This window comes from Urocitellus parryii, chromosome 2 (genome assembly GCF_045843805.1).
Source record: "Urocitellus parryii isolate mUroPar1 chromosome 2, mUroPar1.hap1, whole genome shotgun sequence".
Lineage (NCBI taxonomy): Eukaryota > Metazoa > Chordata > Mammalia > Rodentia > Sciuridae > Urocitellus > Urocitellus parryii.
The window spans coordinates 173,240,817-173,258,172 of NC_135532.1; the positions used below are offsets into that span (position 1 = coordinate 173,240,817).

The 17,356-nt window shown below is 38.6% G+C and overlaps 1 protein-coding gene and 1 pseudogene across 1 annotated transcript in view; both read left to right on the forward strand.

Moving 5' to 3' along the window:
• Positions 1-10,274: 10,274 nt before the first annotated feature.
• Positions 10,275-10,607, forward strand: LOC144252777 (ragulator complex protein LAMTOR5 pseudogene; annotated as a pseudogene).
• A 3,238-nt stretch (positions 10,608-13,845) lies between these two features.
• Rubcn (rubicon autophagy regulator) overlaps positions 13,846-17,356 on the forward strand; it is a 57,085-nt gene continuing 53,574 nt past the window's right edge. Inside the window, exon 1 of the mRNA XM_026393697.2 lies at positions 13,846-14,076. Coding sequence (XP_026249482.2) covers positions 14,033-14,076 — 44 coding nt within the window. The 5' untranslated portion in view covers positions 13,846-14,032. The remainder of the gene's footprint in view (positions 14,077-17,356) is intronic.

The following is a 17,356-nucleotide window of genomic DNA, read 5'->3' on the forward strand; positions in this document are numbered from 1 at the left end:
ACTAGCTGTTGGCAAGAGCGGCTCACGCCAGCGCTAGCTCCTAGCGGCCCTTGCCGGTCGGGGCGCAGCACAGGAGCTTATACCTTATGCGCTGGCCAGACCGGGGCTTTAACAGTAGGGGGATGCTAGAGGGATGCTAGACCCTGAGCACCTCAAAATCACATGTTTTAAATGATACCATGATACTCCGTGTCCATCGGTACCTCCTGCGGAAAGACCCCCTGTGCTTCGGTACACGCGAACCTTGATTGCAGCCTGGGGAGGCGGAACAGACCCCTGTGAGCGTAGATTGCAGTACTGCGTCCCAGTTTTCCTCGCCCTGACACGCTACTTCACTTGCAGCTTGCGGAGTTGCCACGTCCGAACACAAAAACTGCAGTGACTCTTCTTGCGTCACCTTAACAATAAAAGTGAATGCTAACGTTACCTTATCTCCACCACCTCTCAATCAGCACTCTCAAAGTATTTGGCACGCTATTACCTTAATAACACCTCTTCTTCCCTTGGGAGGGTAAGTATCTCTGCTTATTTAACTGCGTTTTTCTCTCATTTGCGCTGGGAATTGGTAGGATTCGGGTTTGTTTTTTGTGGTTTTTTTTCTAATTATTCCTATAAGAAAACTTATTAACATTTGATGAATTCCTACTTAATAACTTTCCCCCTGTTTACAAAATGTGTTATCCCCCTTTCTTCCTACCTCATTTCTTCTTCTCCCTCAAAGTGCTCATATGGAAGCATTTGGGTATTTTGTCCTTATAATCTGCATCTAAGGGGGAAAAAAAGGGCAGCTATTCTGTCCACCAAGAAATCTCGGTAATCTTTCCAATTCCTAAAATTTAGTTAGCGTAGAACAAGGCAGAACTTTGTGATGACCTAAAGTATCTCAAAACCATAGTAGCCTATGCTTAATTTAGTAATGTCATAATGTCATGTGGTTTTCAACTTCAATAGCAATGACACAATTGGCTATTTTTTGCTTGGGGATTCCATGTCTTTAAATATTTTTTATTTTGCACATTGTTTTTGTTAATAACTTATTTCCCAATGTTTATTAACAACAACAACAACAAAATATCTGTGTCCTATCTTCCCTTTACATGTCTGAATTCAAAGCGGAAGGTTGCAGGTGATAATTTTTTTAATAATTAGGGTTACCTTAATCATAAAACTACATGTGAATGTTCTTTGTAACTGTAGCATGAAAAAAAAACCAAGAGCCATTCCAGGAAGGTACATATCTTAACTGTAAGCAAAGAAACATGATGTGTGTGTGTGTGTGTGTGTGTGTGTGTGTGTGTGTGTGTGTGTAAAAGCCTGGATAGTCTTGAAGAAATGTATGGTTTTTATTAAGCTTTTGGAAATTTATAAGTAACTCTTTATTCTCACAGGTCAAGTTGGCTTTCTTACCCCTGCCAAAAATATAACTATACAGGAAGAGTGAATCAGCCTAGGATACACCTGTGGAGGAGTACAAAAAATTTTAATGGTGAAGAAAGGTTTTAACTAAGAAAGATCCAAGAAAGGATGTAGATGTATCTCAGTGGTAGAGCACCTGCTTAACATATGTGAGGCCCCCAGGTTCGAAACCTAGTTCTGCAATAAAATAAAATAAGATAATAATAATAATAATAATAATATTCAGCTTGTCAAGGAAAATAGCATAGATTCTCTTGGCACAAGGTTTTTTGTTTGTTTGTTTGTTGCTTAAGGGTCTTGATTTACTACTCTGTCTTATAACCTCCACCTTTCCCTGCTAATAACTAGGGAAAGTGGTTTGTAGAAGTAAAAATCAGTGGAACACCTAGGTTTTTTTGAGTGATAACTTTTCCACTCATTTCAGTCATTAATCATGTGATCTTGGGAGCATTTCTGGACCTTATACTCATCTTCAAAACAAGAAAGTAGTAGTACTAATTATATAAGTTATACTAAGCTATTTCTAGGATTTCTTACAGTTCTAAAATCCCCTTCTCACAAGACATGTTTTACCACATTAGCCCTCTCTCAATATAAATAACTTCTACAAGCTCTGTTCATTTGTAGGAGTAAACTACCTAAGGTTAAATTCCTAATTTTATCTAAGAAAATTAATGTACTTAGCATTTGGAAGCATTTTGTATTTAGGTATTTATAGGACAGATAAAGAAACTCCAAATACATAAAATCCTCCCTACCACTAATATAGATTTCCTTTTATTTTAGTCTTCTGTTCAAAACTTGAGCCCTAACCCAAATCTTAACTCAAAAAAAGACATGCCTCAATATTTTCATTAAGCAATTCTTGGCTGTTGCATTTTGGACTTTCAAGTTTCCCCTGGGGCTGAGGGTCTCAGAGTCTCAGGGAAACCTCCCCAGATTCCAAAGGGAAAAGCAAGAGAACAAGAGTGATGCATTGTATGTAATAGTAGGTCTGGTTACACACAAAACAAAACCAAATGGCAACCTCTAAAACAACACAGCAAAATGAAGAAGGAGACAAGCCAAGAAATCAGAACTGGGCCTTGTACAAGAAGTCTGTCAGCCAGCTAGAAGGGCTGAGGTTAAAGGGTCAACCCTGCAATTTTCTGAGGCATGAGAGTCAGCTATTCATTTAATCATATACTTATTGAGCACCAGTTATTGTAATACGCCCCAAGAATAGAATGGATGCAAGATAGATGTAGTTCCTATCTTCTCACAGTTTGCAGAGCAAAAAGTATTTTCTGAGCACCTACTATGAATAAAGCACTATGCTGGACCAAGCATATAGCTGTTCAATAAATTTAGCTAAATCAAAACAAACAATTCCAGCAGTCACCCTTTTTAGAGGCTTGATTTCATAGTATAGATAAGACAACATCTAGGATAGCAGGGAAAAATACAGGACCCATTAAATCTGGATTTCAGACATAAACAATGAACAACCGGTTAGTGTATGTCCCAGGTTTTAGATAAACCACATTTTTTTTCACTAGACTGTTTTATGAATATTTAGGATATATTTATACTAAATAATTATTCATTTATCTGAGATTCAAGTTTAACTGTGAGTCATTTTTATTTGCTATATCTGGCAACCTTAACAACATACCATACTTTCCTATTAACATTTTCTGACTCTCTTTTTATAAGCACAACTTATATACTTCCTCCCTTAGATTTCTTTTTCTTTTTCCAGGGCTTCATTCATTCTTGCTAAGCAAGTACTCTACCACTGAGCTTCATTTTCAGCCCCTTAACCTTTTAAAGCTAGTTTGATATGCCTTTTAAATTTTCTTTTTATCAGTTTTATTGAGATGTTGATAGACCAAAAAAAAGACATACCTAAGTTTTCAATATATATAGTATGCAGTGCATATACCTATGAAAATACCACGATAATCAGAATAATAAATATATCCATCATTCCCAAAACTTTACTTGTGTTACTTTGTAATCCTTCCCCTTATCTACTGCCTGGGCCACCACCGTTCTCTTTTCTGTCACTATAGGTTAATTTGCACTTTTTAGAATTTTAGAAGAATGGAATCATATAGAATGTACTTTCTAAAAACTGGATTATTTCACCTAGCATAATTGTTTCTAATTTGTATGTTTTAAAATTTCTTTTTCTTACCTTATTGCACTAACTAGAGACCTGATATTAACCATGTTTAATCATGGTTAAGTTAAAATGAATGTTTTTGTGTGGTTTCCAACCTCAGAGGGAAAGCATTCATTCACCCTTAAATATGATCGAATTTTTTTTTAAGATATCTTTTGTTAGGTTAAAGAAGTTCCCTTCTAGCTGGGCATAGTGGCCCATATCTCTTATCCCAGCAGCTCAGGAGGCTGAGGCAGGAGGATTGAGAGTTCAAAGCCAGCCTCAGCAAAAGTGAGGTGCTAAACTCAGTGTAACCCTGTTTGTAAATAAAATATAAAATAGGGCTGGGGATGTAGCTCAGGGTTCAAGTGCCCCCGAGTTTAATCTCCAGTAACCCCCCTAAAAAAAAATTCCCTTGTGTTGCTGGTTTGCTGAGAGTTTTCATAAATGAATATTGAATTTAATACTTTGTTGAACCTATTACAAAAATGAAATGGTTTTTCTTTTTAAATTTACTAATATAGTGAATTACATCGATTTTCAAATGTTACATTTCTGAGATAAATCTTCTTGGTCATGGTGTATTATCATTTTTATATATTGTAACATTTAATTTGTTAGTGTTTTGTCCAGGAGTTTTGTCTTTTCAGTATGTAACTTCTTTTTCTTGTAATGTCTTTCTTATAATTTCTAGCTCAGTCCATAGAGTGCTTGCCTCACATGCACAAGGCCCCAGGTTCAAACCTCAGCACCACACACAGGAATTAATTCTTTTGCTTTTTATAAGAGGACTTTCTAGAATTCATTTGTTAATGTAATGTGTATTATACTGGTATAAGGGAATGGTAAAATTTGTATTTTATATGTGAAATAACAAAACACTAGTTAGTATACTAACCAGTAAGCTACTTATATATATATATACAGTTTTTCTTCTCTTATATGCTCAATTCTTCCCATTCTCTTGCCTTTGTCAGTGCTTTCTGCGATGATAGGTTTTTTGATTGTTTTGTTTTTCTACCTTGTTATATATAGCTTTTTGTTCCTCTCCTGTTTTGCTTATTTCTTTTGTTCTAACCTTTTGCTGTTCTAGGCTTTTGCTTTTTAATCTCATTTGTTTATTCATTCATTCAGCAGTTTGAGTTCCTACTACGTGCAAGATAGTGCTAAATGCTGGGAATACAGTTAACCACGACAGCCATGGTTTCAGGCAAAGCTGCTGCCTTTAAAAAATCTCAGGAGTTATTGAGGAGCCTGCCCACTCCAGGACTAGTACTGATCCCCACATCCCTGACTATCAGTTTTTCTGTAACTTTGGGAAGCTGCTTTGGGTAGAACTTGAAGGGGAATTCTTCCTGGACTGAGAGGATAGGAAGCTCTGTCCTATTAGGTCTTGCCTTCTCTGGGCAGGATAGGGGTCTTGACCATCAGGGGTTCTAGGTCCATTCACTAAATGGCCAACTGTAGAATTTTCTAAAACTAAACAAATTTTCGACAGGGGATCACAAGTTCAAAGCCAGTCTCAGCAATTTAATGAGGCTAAGCAATTCGGTGAGACCCTGTCTGTAATAAAATACAAAATAGGGCTAGGGATGTGGCTCAGTGGTCGAGTGCCCCTGAATTCAATCCCTGTACCCACCCCCCCACTCACCCCCTCCCCCCGCTGAAAAAAAAACTAAACAAATTTTCATAAATCGTACAGTTTCCCTCTATTTCAATGAAATTTATTTGTTTAAAAGGTATCCTTGGGGCTGGGAATATAGCTCAGTTGGTAGAGTGCTTGCATCACATGTACAAGGCCCCAGCTTCAGACCTCAGCAACACACACACACACACACACACACACACACACACACATACACACACACACACATACACACACACACACAAGATATCCTCAATTCATACTGGATTGATTAGTAGTCTAGGAAGGCTCAGTGGAACCAAAATTCTAGGGTCATGGGGCCTTTAGGCATTCCTGTTTTTCCTTATACTTCTTCTCTTTGCTCCTCAGGTTCCCTGCCCAATCTGGTCTCTGAACTGACTCGGTTCTCTTTCCTAGAGGATCTCTCCTCTGGGTCCACAATCTAGCTAAAGCTGTAAGAAGTTGGAACAAGAACAGATTGAACATTCCTCAGCTGTTAAGATTTTAATGCTCAGTACATAATAAGTTTTTATTCATTTTCATTTTAAAATTAAAAATTCCAAATTTGTATGCATTGTCCAAGGCTGGCAATAAACTTTCCTGTATAAGTGCATAAACAAATCAATACTAAATGCTTAGATGGGGTGTAAATTTTATGTAAAGACAAAATAAAAACCAGGTAACTAAAACTTGGCAAAATTCTTTTTTCTCTTTCATGTTATTTTATTATTCTTTGCAGCACTGAAGATGAAACCCAAGGCCTTGCTCAGACTAGGCAATTGCTCTACCACTGAGTTACATCCTCAGCCCTCAAAAGTTATTGAAATCATACAGTGTATATGACTAAAAGAAAAAGAATTTTGGTAAATCAGTACATTTGGAAAATTAAGTGAATTGGTTTTTGGCAAAATTGGCTAGGAAGACTGATAAAAATTACAAACTACAGGGAAAACAAATTAATTTTAAAATATTTTCAAACTTTAATCACCATAAGCTAATAAATTTCCATGTGAAACACTAACATTTTGATTATATTGATCAGGATACAATCATAAGAAAATAAAACCAGGGGCTGGGGTTGTGGCTTAATGGTAGAGCACTTGCCTAGCACATTCGAGGCCCTGAGTTCAATCCTCAGTACCAAATAAAAATAAATAAATAAAGGTATTGTGTCCAACTACAACTAAAAAATTTTTAAAAATTAAAACCATACTAAGTTTCTTATTTTTTAAACATTTGAATCTACAGAAAAGTTGCAAAAATAATACAATGAATACTCATTTACTCTTCACTTAGATTTACAAATTATGAAAGCTTTGCCATGTTTGCTTTGTCTACATATAGGTAGGTAGATAGACATGATTATTGTTACAGTTTACTGGGGAGGAGGTTACAGAAATCATAATTCTTTAAAATATATCTCTAAGGATGTTCTTTAATATAAACATACTCAAATTATCAAGTTCAGGAAACTTAACATTAATGTAATACTATTATACAATGTATAGTCCATAACCAAGTTTTGCCAATACTGAAAAAGCCTTTATACTGTTGAGAGCCACAGCCGAGTTGGGATGGCGCCTGGCATTTTGCCAGAAGGAGTGGTTGAGAGGTGAAGCCAGGGAGCCATTAAGATGATGATAATTAAGTTAAGCTGTGTATAATTGCTGTGACTGGATAATGCTGGATTGAAACAGGCTGTGTATTCAGTTGTATATAGACCCCTGCTGTCCAGCAATAGGGAGGCTCCTGCTGCCTCGGGGCGCCCGCTACTTTTGAGTTGGGTTGAGTTCTCCGGGAGCCCCGTTGAGGGCTGGGAAGAGTTCCCGGGGAGTGCGAGTGGAGTGCCTGTGGAGTTTGGGCAATAAAGTAGTTCCTGTTTGAACCTACAAGTGCCTCGTGGCGGCTCGGTTATTTTGTGCCCTGCCAGACTGCGGCATTATACAATTTTTATTCCAGTCTAGAATTTAATCCAGGTTCACGTGGTACATTTCTTTGACCTGCCTCTCCTTTAATCTGAAAAAGTTTTAACATCTTTTATTAGTCCTTTTTGATATTTATTTATTTTAACCATGCTGGGGATTGAACAGGGCCTTACCCATGACAAGCAAGTGCTTTACCACTGAACTATATCTCCAGTCCTCTTTTAAAACAAAAATTATTTTGAGACAGCGTCTTCCTAAGAGTCCTAGGCTGGCCTGGGACTTACCATCCTCCTGCCTCAGCCTCTAGAGTAGCTGGGATTATAGGCCTGCATCATTCCACCCAGCTGATATTTACATTAAAAAAAGTTTTAAAATATTTATTTATTTATTAATTGTAGTTGGACACAATACCTTTGTTTTATTTATTTTTATGTGGTACTGAGGATCTGTTAGACCAGGACGCAAGAAAAGACCACTGACTCCAATTAAAATCAAATTAAAGCAAGCTTATTATTTCGACCGGCCGGGCTGCCTCTCCCTCCCAAAACGGTGGGAACAAGACAGCCCCGAGGCTTCTTTGTGGCCCAGTTTTATAGCCCAAAAAGTTACACAAAGGGGGATTACAGATAACAGAACTCTGACAAGCATCACACTAATGGTAGTTTACATTTTTGCTGGCCCCAGCATCAGAATTTATGGAGATCTTAGAGACTCAGAGAGGGTCGTTATCTGGCCAGGGAGGGCCAGAATTTATGAGGCGTCACTAAGGTTTAGGAAAGGGTTGTTATATGGTCAGGGAAAACCGGACCTGGGTGAGTTCAGGGCACGGGCAGGCATTCCAATCAGCTTTACAACATCAACTAATGGCCAGGCCATACAGACATCCTGATATTTTTACAGAAAACAGAAATGAATCCTTCATAACTTGTGACAAGCTGGCTTCTAATCTAATGAGATAACTAGGCTAGGTATATCAGATCAAACCCAGGGCCTTGCATGTATTAGGCGAGCACGCTACCTCTGAGCCACAACCCCAGCCCTATGTGTGTGTGTGTGTGTGTGTGTGTGTGTGTGTGTGTGTGTGTATACCTTTATTTTATTTGTTTTTATTTTTATGTGGTGCCAGGGAACGAACCTAGTGCCTCAGGCATGCTAGGCAAGCGCTCTACCACTGAGCTACAACCCTGGCCCCCCCACATTTTTTTTAATATCTATTTTTTAGTTGTAGTGGACACTGTAAGGTCCTTGCTTAGCATCTGCACAGCCATCTTAAGTGACAGCCACCATTTTAAGAAAAATTTTGCTTTCCCGCCCTACTGTGTTTCTGAGAAAGGCTCACTACTCCCTCATATCAACCCAACCCTTAACCTGCTTTAGGACCTGCTCAGCTTTAATCCCTGAGCCTGCCCCATAAAAGTCCCAAACCCTAAGCCTGTTTTACTTCTCTTATCTATGGAGAGATATGCCTTTATTTGTCAGCTCTGACAAATAAACTCTCTGCCTGGTCTCCATCTTCCATTTCTCTCTCGCTTGTCTCCTGGTTCCTTGCTTTCCTTTCAATTATTTATTTTATTTATTTATTTTTATATGGTGCTGAGGATTGAACCCAGGGCCTTGCACGTGCTAGGTGAACACTCTACCACTGAGCCACAACCTCAGCCCCAATATTTACATTTTTGAGGCTTGAGTTATCAAGCACCACATGTTGCATGGATTATCACTCCATTTGAATTTGTCTTCTTGTTACTTTGAGATTATTCATTTTTGTCAGGAATACTATGCAAGTCACATGCACTTTTCAGTGTCTAACATAAGAACACACATGATGTCATTTTGTCTTATTGGTGATCTTAATTTAGATCGTTTGGTTAAGATGATGCCTGGTAGGTTTCTCTGTTGTAAAGGTATTTCCCCCCATTTGTAATGAAGTCATCTGTAGGGAGATATTTTGAGATTGTGTAAATATACTGTTCAGAACAAATTTGTGTGTGTGTGTGTGTGTGTGTGTGTGTGTTTTACTGGAGATTAAATCCAGGACCTTATGTGTGCTACAAAAGCACTTTTCTACTGAGATATATCCCATGATAGTTGACTCTTGATTGAATCATAATAATTATAACTATGATGGTTGCAAAATAGTGATTTTTCTATCAATTCCTTTGTATTTGTTAGTTGACATTCTATTGTGAAGGTTTCCCTCACCCTCTTCTTACTTCCTATTTTTATATACGTGTGTGTGTGTGTGTATTTGATTCTCAAGGGTTTTTTTGACTTGGCAAGTGGAAGACATTGATTTAAAATTTGACTACTACAAAAAATGTTGCTAAAATAATTTTAGTGAATATATTAAAAGAGAACATTCTCATGACTATATTGCTAGTTGTTTAATATATTGTTTATATATTCGAGAATACTAATCCTTAAGAACAAATTTTGGCAAATAGGTAAAAATCCATTATTTGGGTGAGGGTTGTGGATCAGTGGTAAAGGGCTTGCTTAGCATGTATGAAGCCCTCGATTTGATTCTCAGCACTACATATAAATAAATAAAATAAAGGACCATTGACAACAACAACAAAAAAAAACAATTTAAAAATCCATTATTTGATTAACCAATCCTTGAGTGAAATTGGCTTTCTTTTTTTGTGGGGAGTGGGGAACCAGGGATTAAACTCAGGGGCACTCAACTACTGAGCCACATTTCCAGCCCTATTTTGTATTTTATTTAGAGACAGGGTCTCACTGAGTTGATTAGTGCCTTGCCATTGCTGAAGCTGGCTTTGAACTTGCAGCCTCCCCAGCTGCTGGGATTATAGATATGTGCCACCGGGCCCAGCTGAAATTGGCCTTCTGCCAGTGGTTCTGTAATACCTACTGTTTGTATAAAAATAGCATTCTGATAAACTTGGAAACAAATAGATTGATCAGGATCAGATAAACTTCTTCAAGTTTTGTGACTTTTAAAAATACAAATTCAGGGATGGAGGTATAGTTCAATAGTAGAGTGTTTGCTTAGCATGTGAGAAGATCTATGCTCTATCTCTAGTCCTGCAAGAAAATTAAAAAATTTTAATTAAAAATCATTAAGTAGCTGAGGACTGGCTGCACTGCAGCGTCCTGCCCCCAGGTGGCCTTTGAGTGGGATGAAGGTGACTTTGAAGCAGCACTTGGAGGATACAATGAAGAATCCGTCCATTGTTGGAGTCCTGTGCACAGATTCACAAGGACTTAATCTGGGCTGTCATGGGACCCTGTCAGATGAACATGCTGGGGTTATATCTGTTCTAGCCCAACAAGCAGCTAAGCTAACCTCTGACCCCACTGATATGTGGTGTGCCTAGAATCAGATGATGGGAACATTATGATCCAAAAACATGATAGCATCACCGTGGCAGTGCACAAAACGGCCTCTTGATCTCTCTCATCAGTTCTCCAGCAGCCTGTCATAGGGACTCAATCCTACTATGTTAATTATCTTACAAAACTAGTTAAGTTTGGGCTGGGCATGTGGCTCGAGCGGTAATGTGCTCACCTCAGCACCACATAAAAATAAAATAAAGATGTTGTGTCCACCAAAAACTAAAAAATAAATATTAAAAAAATTTTTTTCTCTCCTCTCTCTTTTTTTAAAAAAGTTGCAGTGATTAAGCCATTCATTGAATATGCATTGAATACTTTTCTGTTTATTTTACAGTGAGTTGCTTTTTAACCAATGTATCAGGATATTAATAAGGATCATGTTTTGAAGCAGCATGTCCAGATCCCTTTGTATATAAAATTTCGTTAGGTTAAATAAATCTGCTTGGAGTAAAGCTTAAAAAATCATTAAGTAATTGCTAAGTAAGGCCACTGCCTTGGTGTGACACTATTGAACCATGATGCTAGATATTTTTGTATATTTGGCAATTTTTTTGTATTTGCATCTCAGATGCACAAAATTGGGTTAATCATAATCCTTGGTTCATGATATACTCATCTGTTTCCAAGCATGGTATTTTCATTTAGTTAATTAATTAGTTATTTTAAATACTGACTATAATTAGTCATAATTTAATAACTAGTTATTTTAAAAACTATGCACCTACTAACCCATGATTCAAACAAGAACTAGAACAACAATTCCACTCTTCATATACACTTAAGAGAAACTCTTCCTTATATACAAGGGAAGACCTATATGACTGTTCATTGAAGGAGTTTACAAGAACAAAACTCTAAAAATTCAAATGTCTATCAATGGGAGAGAGAATGAATAAACTGTGATAAAATGGACTAATGTATGAACTAACTGTTCATATAATGGACTAATATGCATCAGTCAAAATCAATGAACTGTAGTGACACATAACAACATGAATGAATTTTATCAGTATTAAGTAAAAAAAAGTGAGACCCCCATAGAATATTTCTCAATACTTTTTATAATGTTGCAACATAAAAAAATCTAAATAACACTCTTTAGGAATATAGATAGATGCAAAGAGACTAGATAATATGGGAAGCAATGGAATAATACACAAAGGATTTAGGATTATGATGATGGATGAAGGAGAAGTTCAGGGTATGGATACACAGCTAGTGTAGATTCTTGTGGTGTTTACTAACTGCTTTAAAGAAAATACATGTAAACCCAGACTTGGATATAAAAAGAAAATCCTGTTTTTTGGAACTTGTACTATAACTATGGTTTTAGGATTTCCTGTTAGAGCTGATTGTAAGCATGTGTTGAGATCACATTGCATTATTTGGGGATTATACTATATGTCAAAAAGTGAATTTCATACATTTGTAGAAACAGAAAGTAGTAAAATCCCAGTGACTAATGTTGTTCCTTTCTTAAAAAGCATAAATTCTTTAGTAGGAAAATATGACAAAAGTTTGAACAAAGAGAATTTTTATATAAATGAAATCGTAATTATCATTAAAAGCTTCTCTCATTTCATTTTTAACACACACACACACACACACACACACACACAATTTTCCCAAGTCTGAAAATTTCTAAAAGTCATGTTAGTAGTCATTAGTTTTTCATGAAATTATCCTTGATCCCTTCCTATCCTTCCCTTGTCATATACAGTGCTCATAGATCAACACTGATTATATCATCTTATTACTGTAATCTGCACCTCCTTGTTTTCACAGCCACTGCTTTAGGCCTGGGTTTACAAACTAACAATCCAAGGGCTGAGGGCCACCTGCAGCCTACAGACAATTTTTTTAAAATATTTTTTTAGTTGTTGATAGACCTTTATTTTATTCATTTATTTATATGTGGTGCTGAGAATTGAACCCAGCGCCTCACATAGTCAGGCAAGCAGTCTACTACTGAGCCACAATCCCAGCCCCAGAAAATTTTTTTATGTTTTTTTTTTTTTTTTTTAGTTGTAGATGGACACAATACCTTTATTTATTTTTATGTGGTGCTTCACATGTGCTAAGCAAGTGCTCTACCACTAAGCCACAGCCCTGGCCCTACAGACAAATTTTGTATGATCTGTGTAATGTCGAAATTTTAAAAAATTTTTTGCTCCCCCCCAAAAATTATTGACAACATTTAAAGATTTGGATATTGTACCTAAAATTTCAGTTGCTTTTTTTGTATTTTTGCAGAGCCTTATACATGCTATGTAAGCACACTGTCACTGAGCTACACCGCAGCTTAGGTTCCAACTTCTTTTGACAAATAAGAATATGCCGCAACCCTAGGCTCATATGCCAATTTGACAATATTCAATTACAGCAAAGGTGAGACTTCCCTTCTCGTTGAGGTCTGAGCTTTCCAGTTCAGAATTCCCGCCATATCCTGTTGTTTCTCGGAACTGGTTCACTTTATTCTTTGGCATTACCTGCTTGGTTCTTGTAAGGATTCCAAGTCTTCGCTGTCTTGTCTTCTACTCTTATCTCTTACGTAGTTCATACCCCATCCTGTCTCCACATTTTTAAGGTTAGTTTTCTAAGATTTGATCAAATCACGTGATTTGTATATCCTTGATATTACTAATTATTTCAGTATTAAAATACAAGTTCCTTAAAATGGCTTTTCATGATCTGGGCTACCTGCTCCTGAATGCCACATCATTGTTTCCCACCCTTTCCCAACTTTGATTACTACTCAGAACCAGCAGTTCCCAAACCAGCATATTTCCTTTTGTCTGCCAGTTCTGTCCTCTCCATCTTCGCTTTCCCTTTTCTCCTGGCTCACTCCTGCTCATCCTCAAAAACTGCGCTGACAATAGTCTTCCAGGGAACCACTCCCCGAAACCTTTCCCTCTTCTTTAATTTTGTGATCCCAAAGCGACTTATGTCCTTCAGAGTATGTGAACCCTTTATTTAAATGCTTGAGGTCAGCCAACACTACAGGTGTTAAACGGGGGGGAGGGGGGCTGAAGTAGAGTTAATCGAACTTGGATTAGACCGTCGTTATTTCCTAGTTTTCACCTCTGAGTCCAGTTCCCACGGTAAGAGGACATAAATGCGTAAGCGTCCACATCTTAACGACTTCCTGAAACCAGGCGTCTATCGGTGATCTAGGTCCCAGTTCCTACCAGATCGCAAACACCGCACACCCGGTGCTGAGGTCTGCAGTTCGTCGCCAGCCCAGCCTCGGATTGGGTAAAGCGGTGCATGCTGGAAGCGACTGGATCGTCGAAGGGCTTATTGGGAGTTGTAGTTCTTGGAGCCGGAAGTGGGGGTGGCAAGGATATAAACCGCAGCTGAGACAGCAGTCACTGACGCTGCCGCCGCCCCAGGGTTGTGCATCACTCTCAGCCCACCAGTCTTGGGTGTCTCCTCTGCCCTTTCGGGGCTCCGGGCGCCCTGTCGAGCAAAGCGGCCGGGCCGCCTCTCCTCAGCTAGGTGGCGGCTCCGCAGCCCCGGATGCGGCCGTAGGGCACGGGAATGGATCTTGGCGGCTGTGAGAAGCTCCTGCCCGAGGAGAGCAGGTGGGCTAGGAGGGAGCTGGGGAGTCGGGGACTGTAAGTGGGTTTGAGCACCGGGAGGTTTGGGAGGTCTCGACAGCACTGTGAGAGATGTCAGGCGCACAAACCTGCGGGTGCCTGCCCCGGGGTACACGTCGGGGAAGAATTTCTAAGAGGAGGGACTGGAAGGGCGTGGAGAGGACGGAGAAGGTGGGTCAGATTCGTTGAGGGCTGGGGAGCAGAAAAGGTTGACCCCCAGATTCAAGACTGTTAGAGAGGAGGTGGATATTGAGAGTCTGGGAGATAAGGTCTGAGGTGCTGTAGTGAAATTTTATAGGCCCGAGTCTATAGATAGGAGCAGGAGACCAGACTGGTACCTGGGCTGAAACTTGCGGTGACAGCAGGCTGGACCAATATAAGAGGGCGAGGAAGGATGAGTTTGGGGAAGAAGGCGAGGAAGGCCCGTGGATGAAAAGTGAGTGTGTGTAATGGCAGTGGCGTGGGGATAGTGACTCGCTGATGAGACTAGAAATTGTGTGCATGCTCTTTGTCAGTGCTGGATCACTTGTCAGAGCGAAAGGGCCTTTCTGTCATTTCCTATTCGTCTTCAAACCTTTCACTTCTTCCGCATGATGCAAACTAAGCAAGTGCACATTGATATGGAACTATTTATTGTCAGAGAGTCCGTGTCTTCTGGAAATTAGGGAATTTCAGTATTGGGTTTTTCCTGAGGTGCTGGGAATTGAAGCCAGGATCTCATACATGCTACCACTAAACTATACCGCAAGTCCTGGGATTTAATATTTTAAAAACTACTTTGCCCAAATGATCAACTGGACTCTGTAGAGGTGTTTCTCCTAGTTGGGTTTGCTTCATTATAACTGGTCTTACTTATGGTGGGGTGTAGTTCACAGGGGTACTTACCTAGTATGAGGAAAGTCCAAGGTTCCATCACCATCACTGCAGTAACAATAACAACAACAAAACTGGTCTTAACCTCTTAAAGAGGCTGGAATGGTGACAGGACTACAGCAGGAATGTGGCTTAAGGGAGTCTTGCTTGACATTTAGAAGCAATTTCAGACACGTAATGGTCTAGGAGTAGCTGAAGTCCAAAGTTTAGAAGCAGATTTACCTCTGAGAAAATATCCTCAGGGGAGAACTGAAATGTGCCTGAGTGAAGATTTTGCTGTTTTAAGGGTGACTCCACTTTTTGTGCACAGGTACCCTGTGGCTAGCTGAACAAAGTCTGGACTGACAGAACTTTGGGGGTTTTGCCAGAGATCTATGAATGATGTGCACTAAGTAAAACTGAACACTTTACTTCCCTTTTCTATTTTTCAGTTTCTACTTATTTATGTTGGCTATTTATTCTTCCTCCAGATGTCTGTGAAACTAAACAAGTTTTAGAGTTATTTTGATTTTCCTTTATTAGTTCATGTGGGGCAGTCTGAATCAAAATTTAAATTCAGTTTCCTTCCCCTTTTAGCTGGAGGTGCATTAGTTGTTTATTTATCAAATAATTATTTACTATATGCTAGGCACTGTTTTAAAAGCTTTACATATATTATTTTTTTATCCTTTTAACAACTGTATGAGGTAGGTACTTTAGTTACTATCAATTCACAGATGAGGAAGCTGAGACATGGACAGGATAAGTAGTCATACAGTGAATCTCTCTTGGGCCTGGGGTTTAAACCCAGGTAGTCTGGCTCCAGAATTTGCATTTTTAATATCTTTACTATGCTGCCTATCAGTATGCTAATAGTGACAATGAAATATATAGATAGGTACCTTTCTGTTCCTGTCCTTCAGGCCAACACCACATCTCCTTTTCAGATATCTTTGCTTGTTTATTTTTTAAAAATATTTATTTTGTTGTAGATGAACACAGTATCTTTATTTATTTTTATGTGTGCTGAGGATCAACCCAGTGCCTCACACGTGCAAGGCAAGCACTTTACCACTGAGCTACAGCCCCAGCTCTTGTCTATTTTTGTATATTTATCTTTTAACCAGCTAACTTTTGTCAAAACAATTTAATCAATGGGTTTTTCCCAACAGTCATTGATATTGTTGTTATAGACTTGCTTTCTCTCTGTTAGTAGGCGGTGAACTCATAATGTGTTTCATGAGGCTTCCTGGTACTTATGTTCTCCTTAGCTCCAGATAGATAATTGGTATATATATATATATATATATATATATATATATATATATATATGCCTGCCTGAAAATTGGAATATTGCACTGGGAACATAACCTTTCTATGGCCACTACTGTACCCAATTCATAAACAGTCTTCCTGATGAGTTGGAATCATTTTTAAACATAAAGGATAGAACTTCAGTACATTTTCTGAAAGCAGTTGATATAGTGAAATGGACATAAACTTTAAAGCCAGACAGACCTACATCTGAATCCTAGCTCCTCTGCTTGGTCAAGTTACTTATCCCGAATCAGTGGGAAGAATAATACTTTCTAGCTAGAGAGATTATGATAATTCTACATAATGTGCACAAAGCTCTTCAGAGTGTCTGGTATGTACTAAGTGCAAATAATTTTCTGCTTCCATCCAATCTCCAGGTTTCTTGAGACATGGTGGGTTTGTGCTCCACGAGTTACTATTTGCAAGAGTAGAGGTGTTCTTCCTCCTTTCATAGCTCCTCTATCTGAGTTGAAAACATTGGAGACTGAGGTATTGGGCTTTTTTTTTTCTTTTCTAGCATTACTGGGGATTGAACCATGGATGCTCTGTCACTGGTTTAGCTACAACCCCAGCCCTTTATTTTTTATTTTGAGGCAGGGTCTCAAATGCCCAGGCTGGCCTCAAACTTGCAATCTTCTTACCTCAGCCTCCTGAATAGCAGGATTTACAAGTGTGTGCCAATATGTGTGGCTGCCTAATTTTTAACTTCAACCTGGGAGTGTAGTTATGACATAGGTTCCCCTATTGTTTTCCATCCAGCTAGCTATCCACTAGCAAAGTGCCATGATGCATTTTGTTAACTTTCCCTAGGGTTTCTTAAATGCCAGTTGTATAGAGGTTGTCTGCTGAAATCCAGTCACTGGATTCTATGAATTCTGTTCCTGATTTTCCTTCGAAGTAAAGGAAAAAAAATTAAAAAAAAAAAATCAGGGTATAGTCTTGCTTTAGGCATGGTCAGTCTAGGTTCTGAAAGTCAAGCATTTGTCCCAGTGTGTGAGCTCTGCTTCCTGAAGTGTTGGTTTTATTATCAGGCAAACTTTTACAGGATAACTCTTTGCAACTCCAAGTTTGGCAATCCCAATAAGACAAAAAGTAC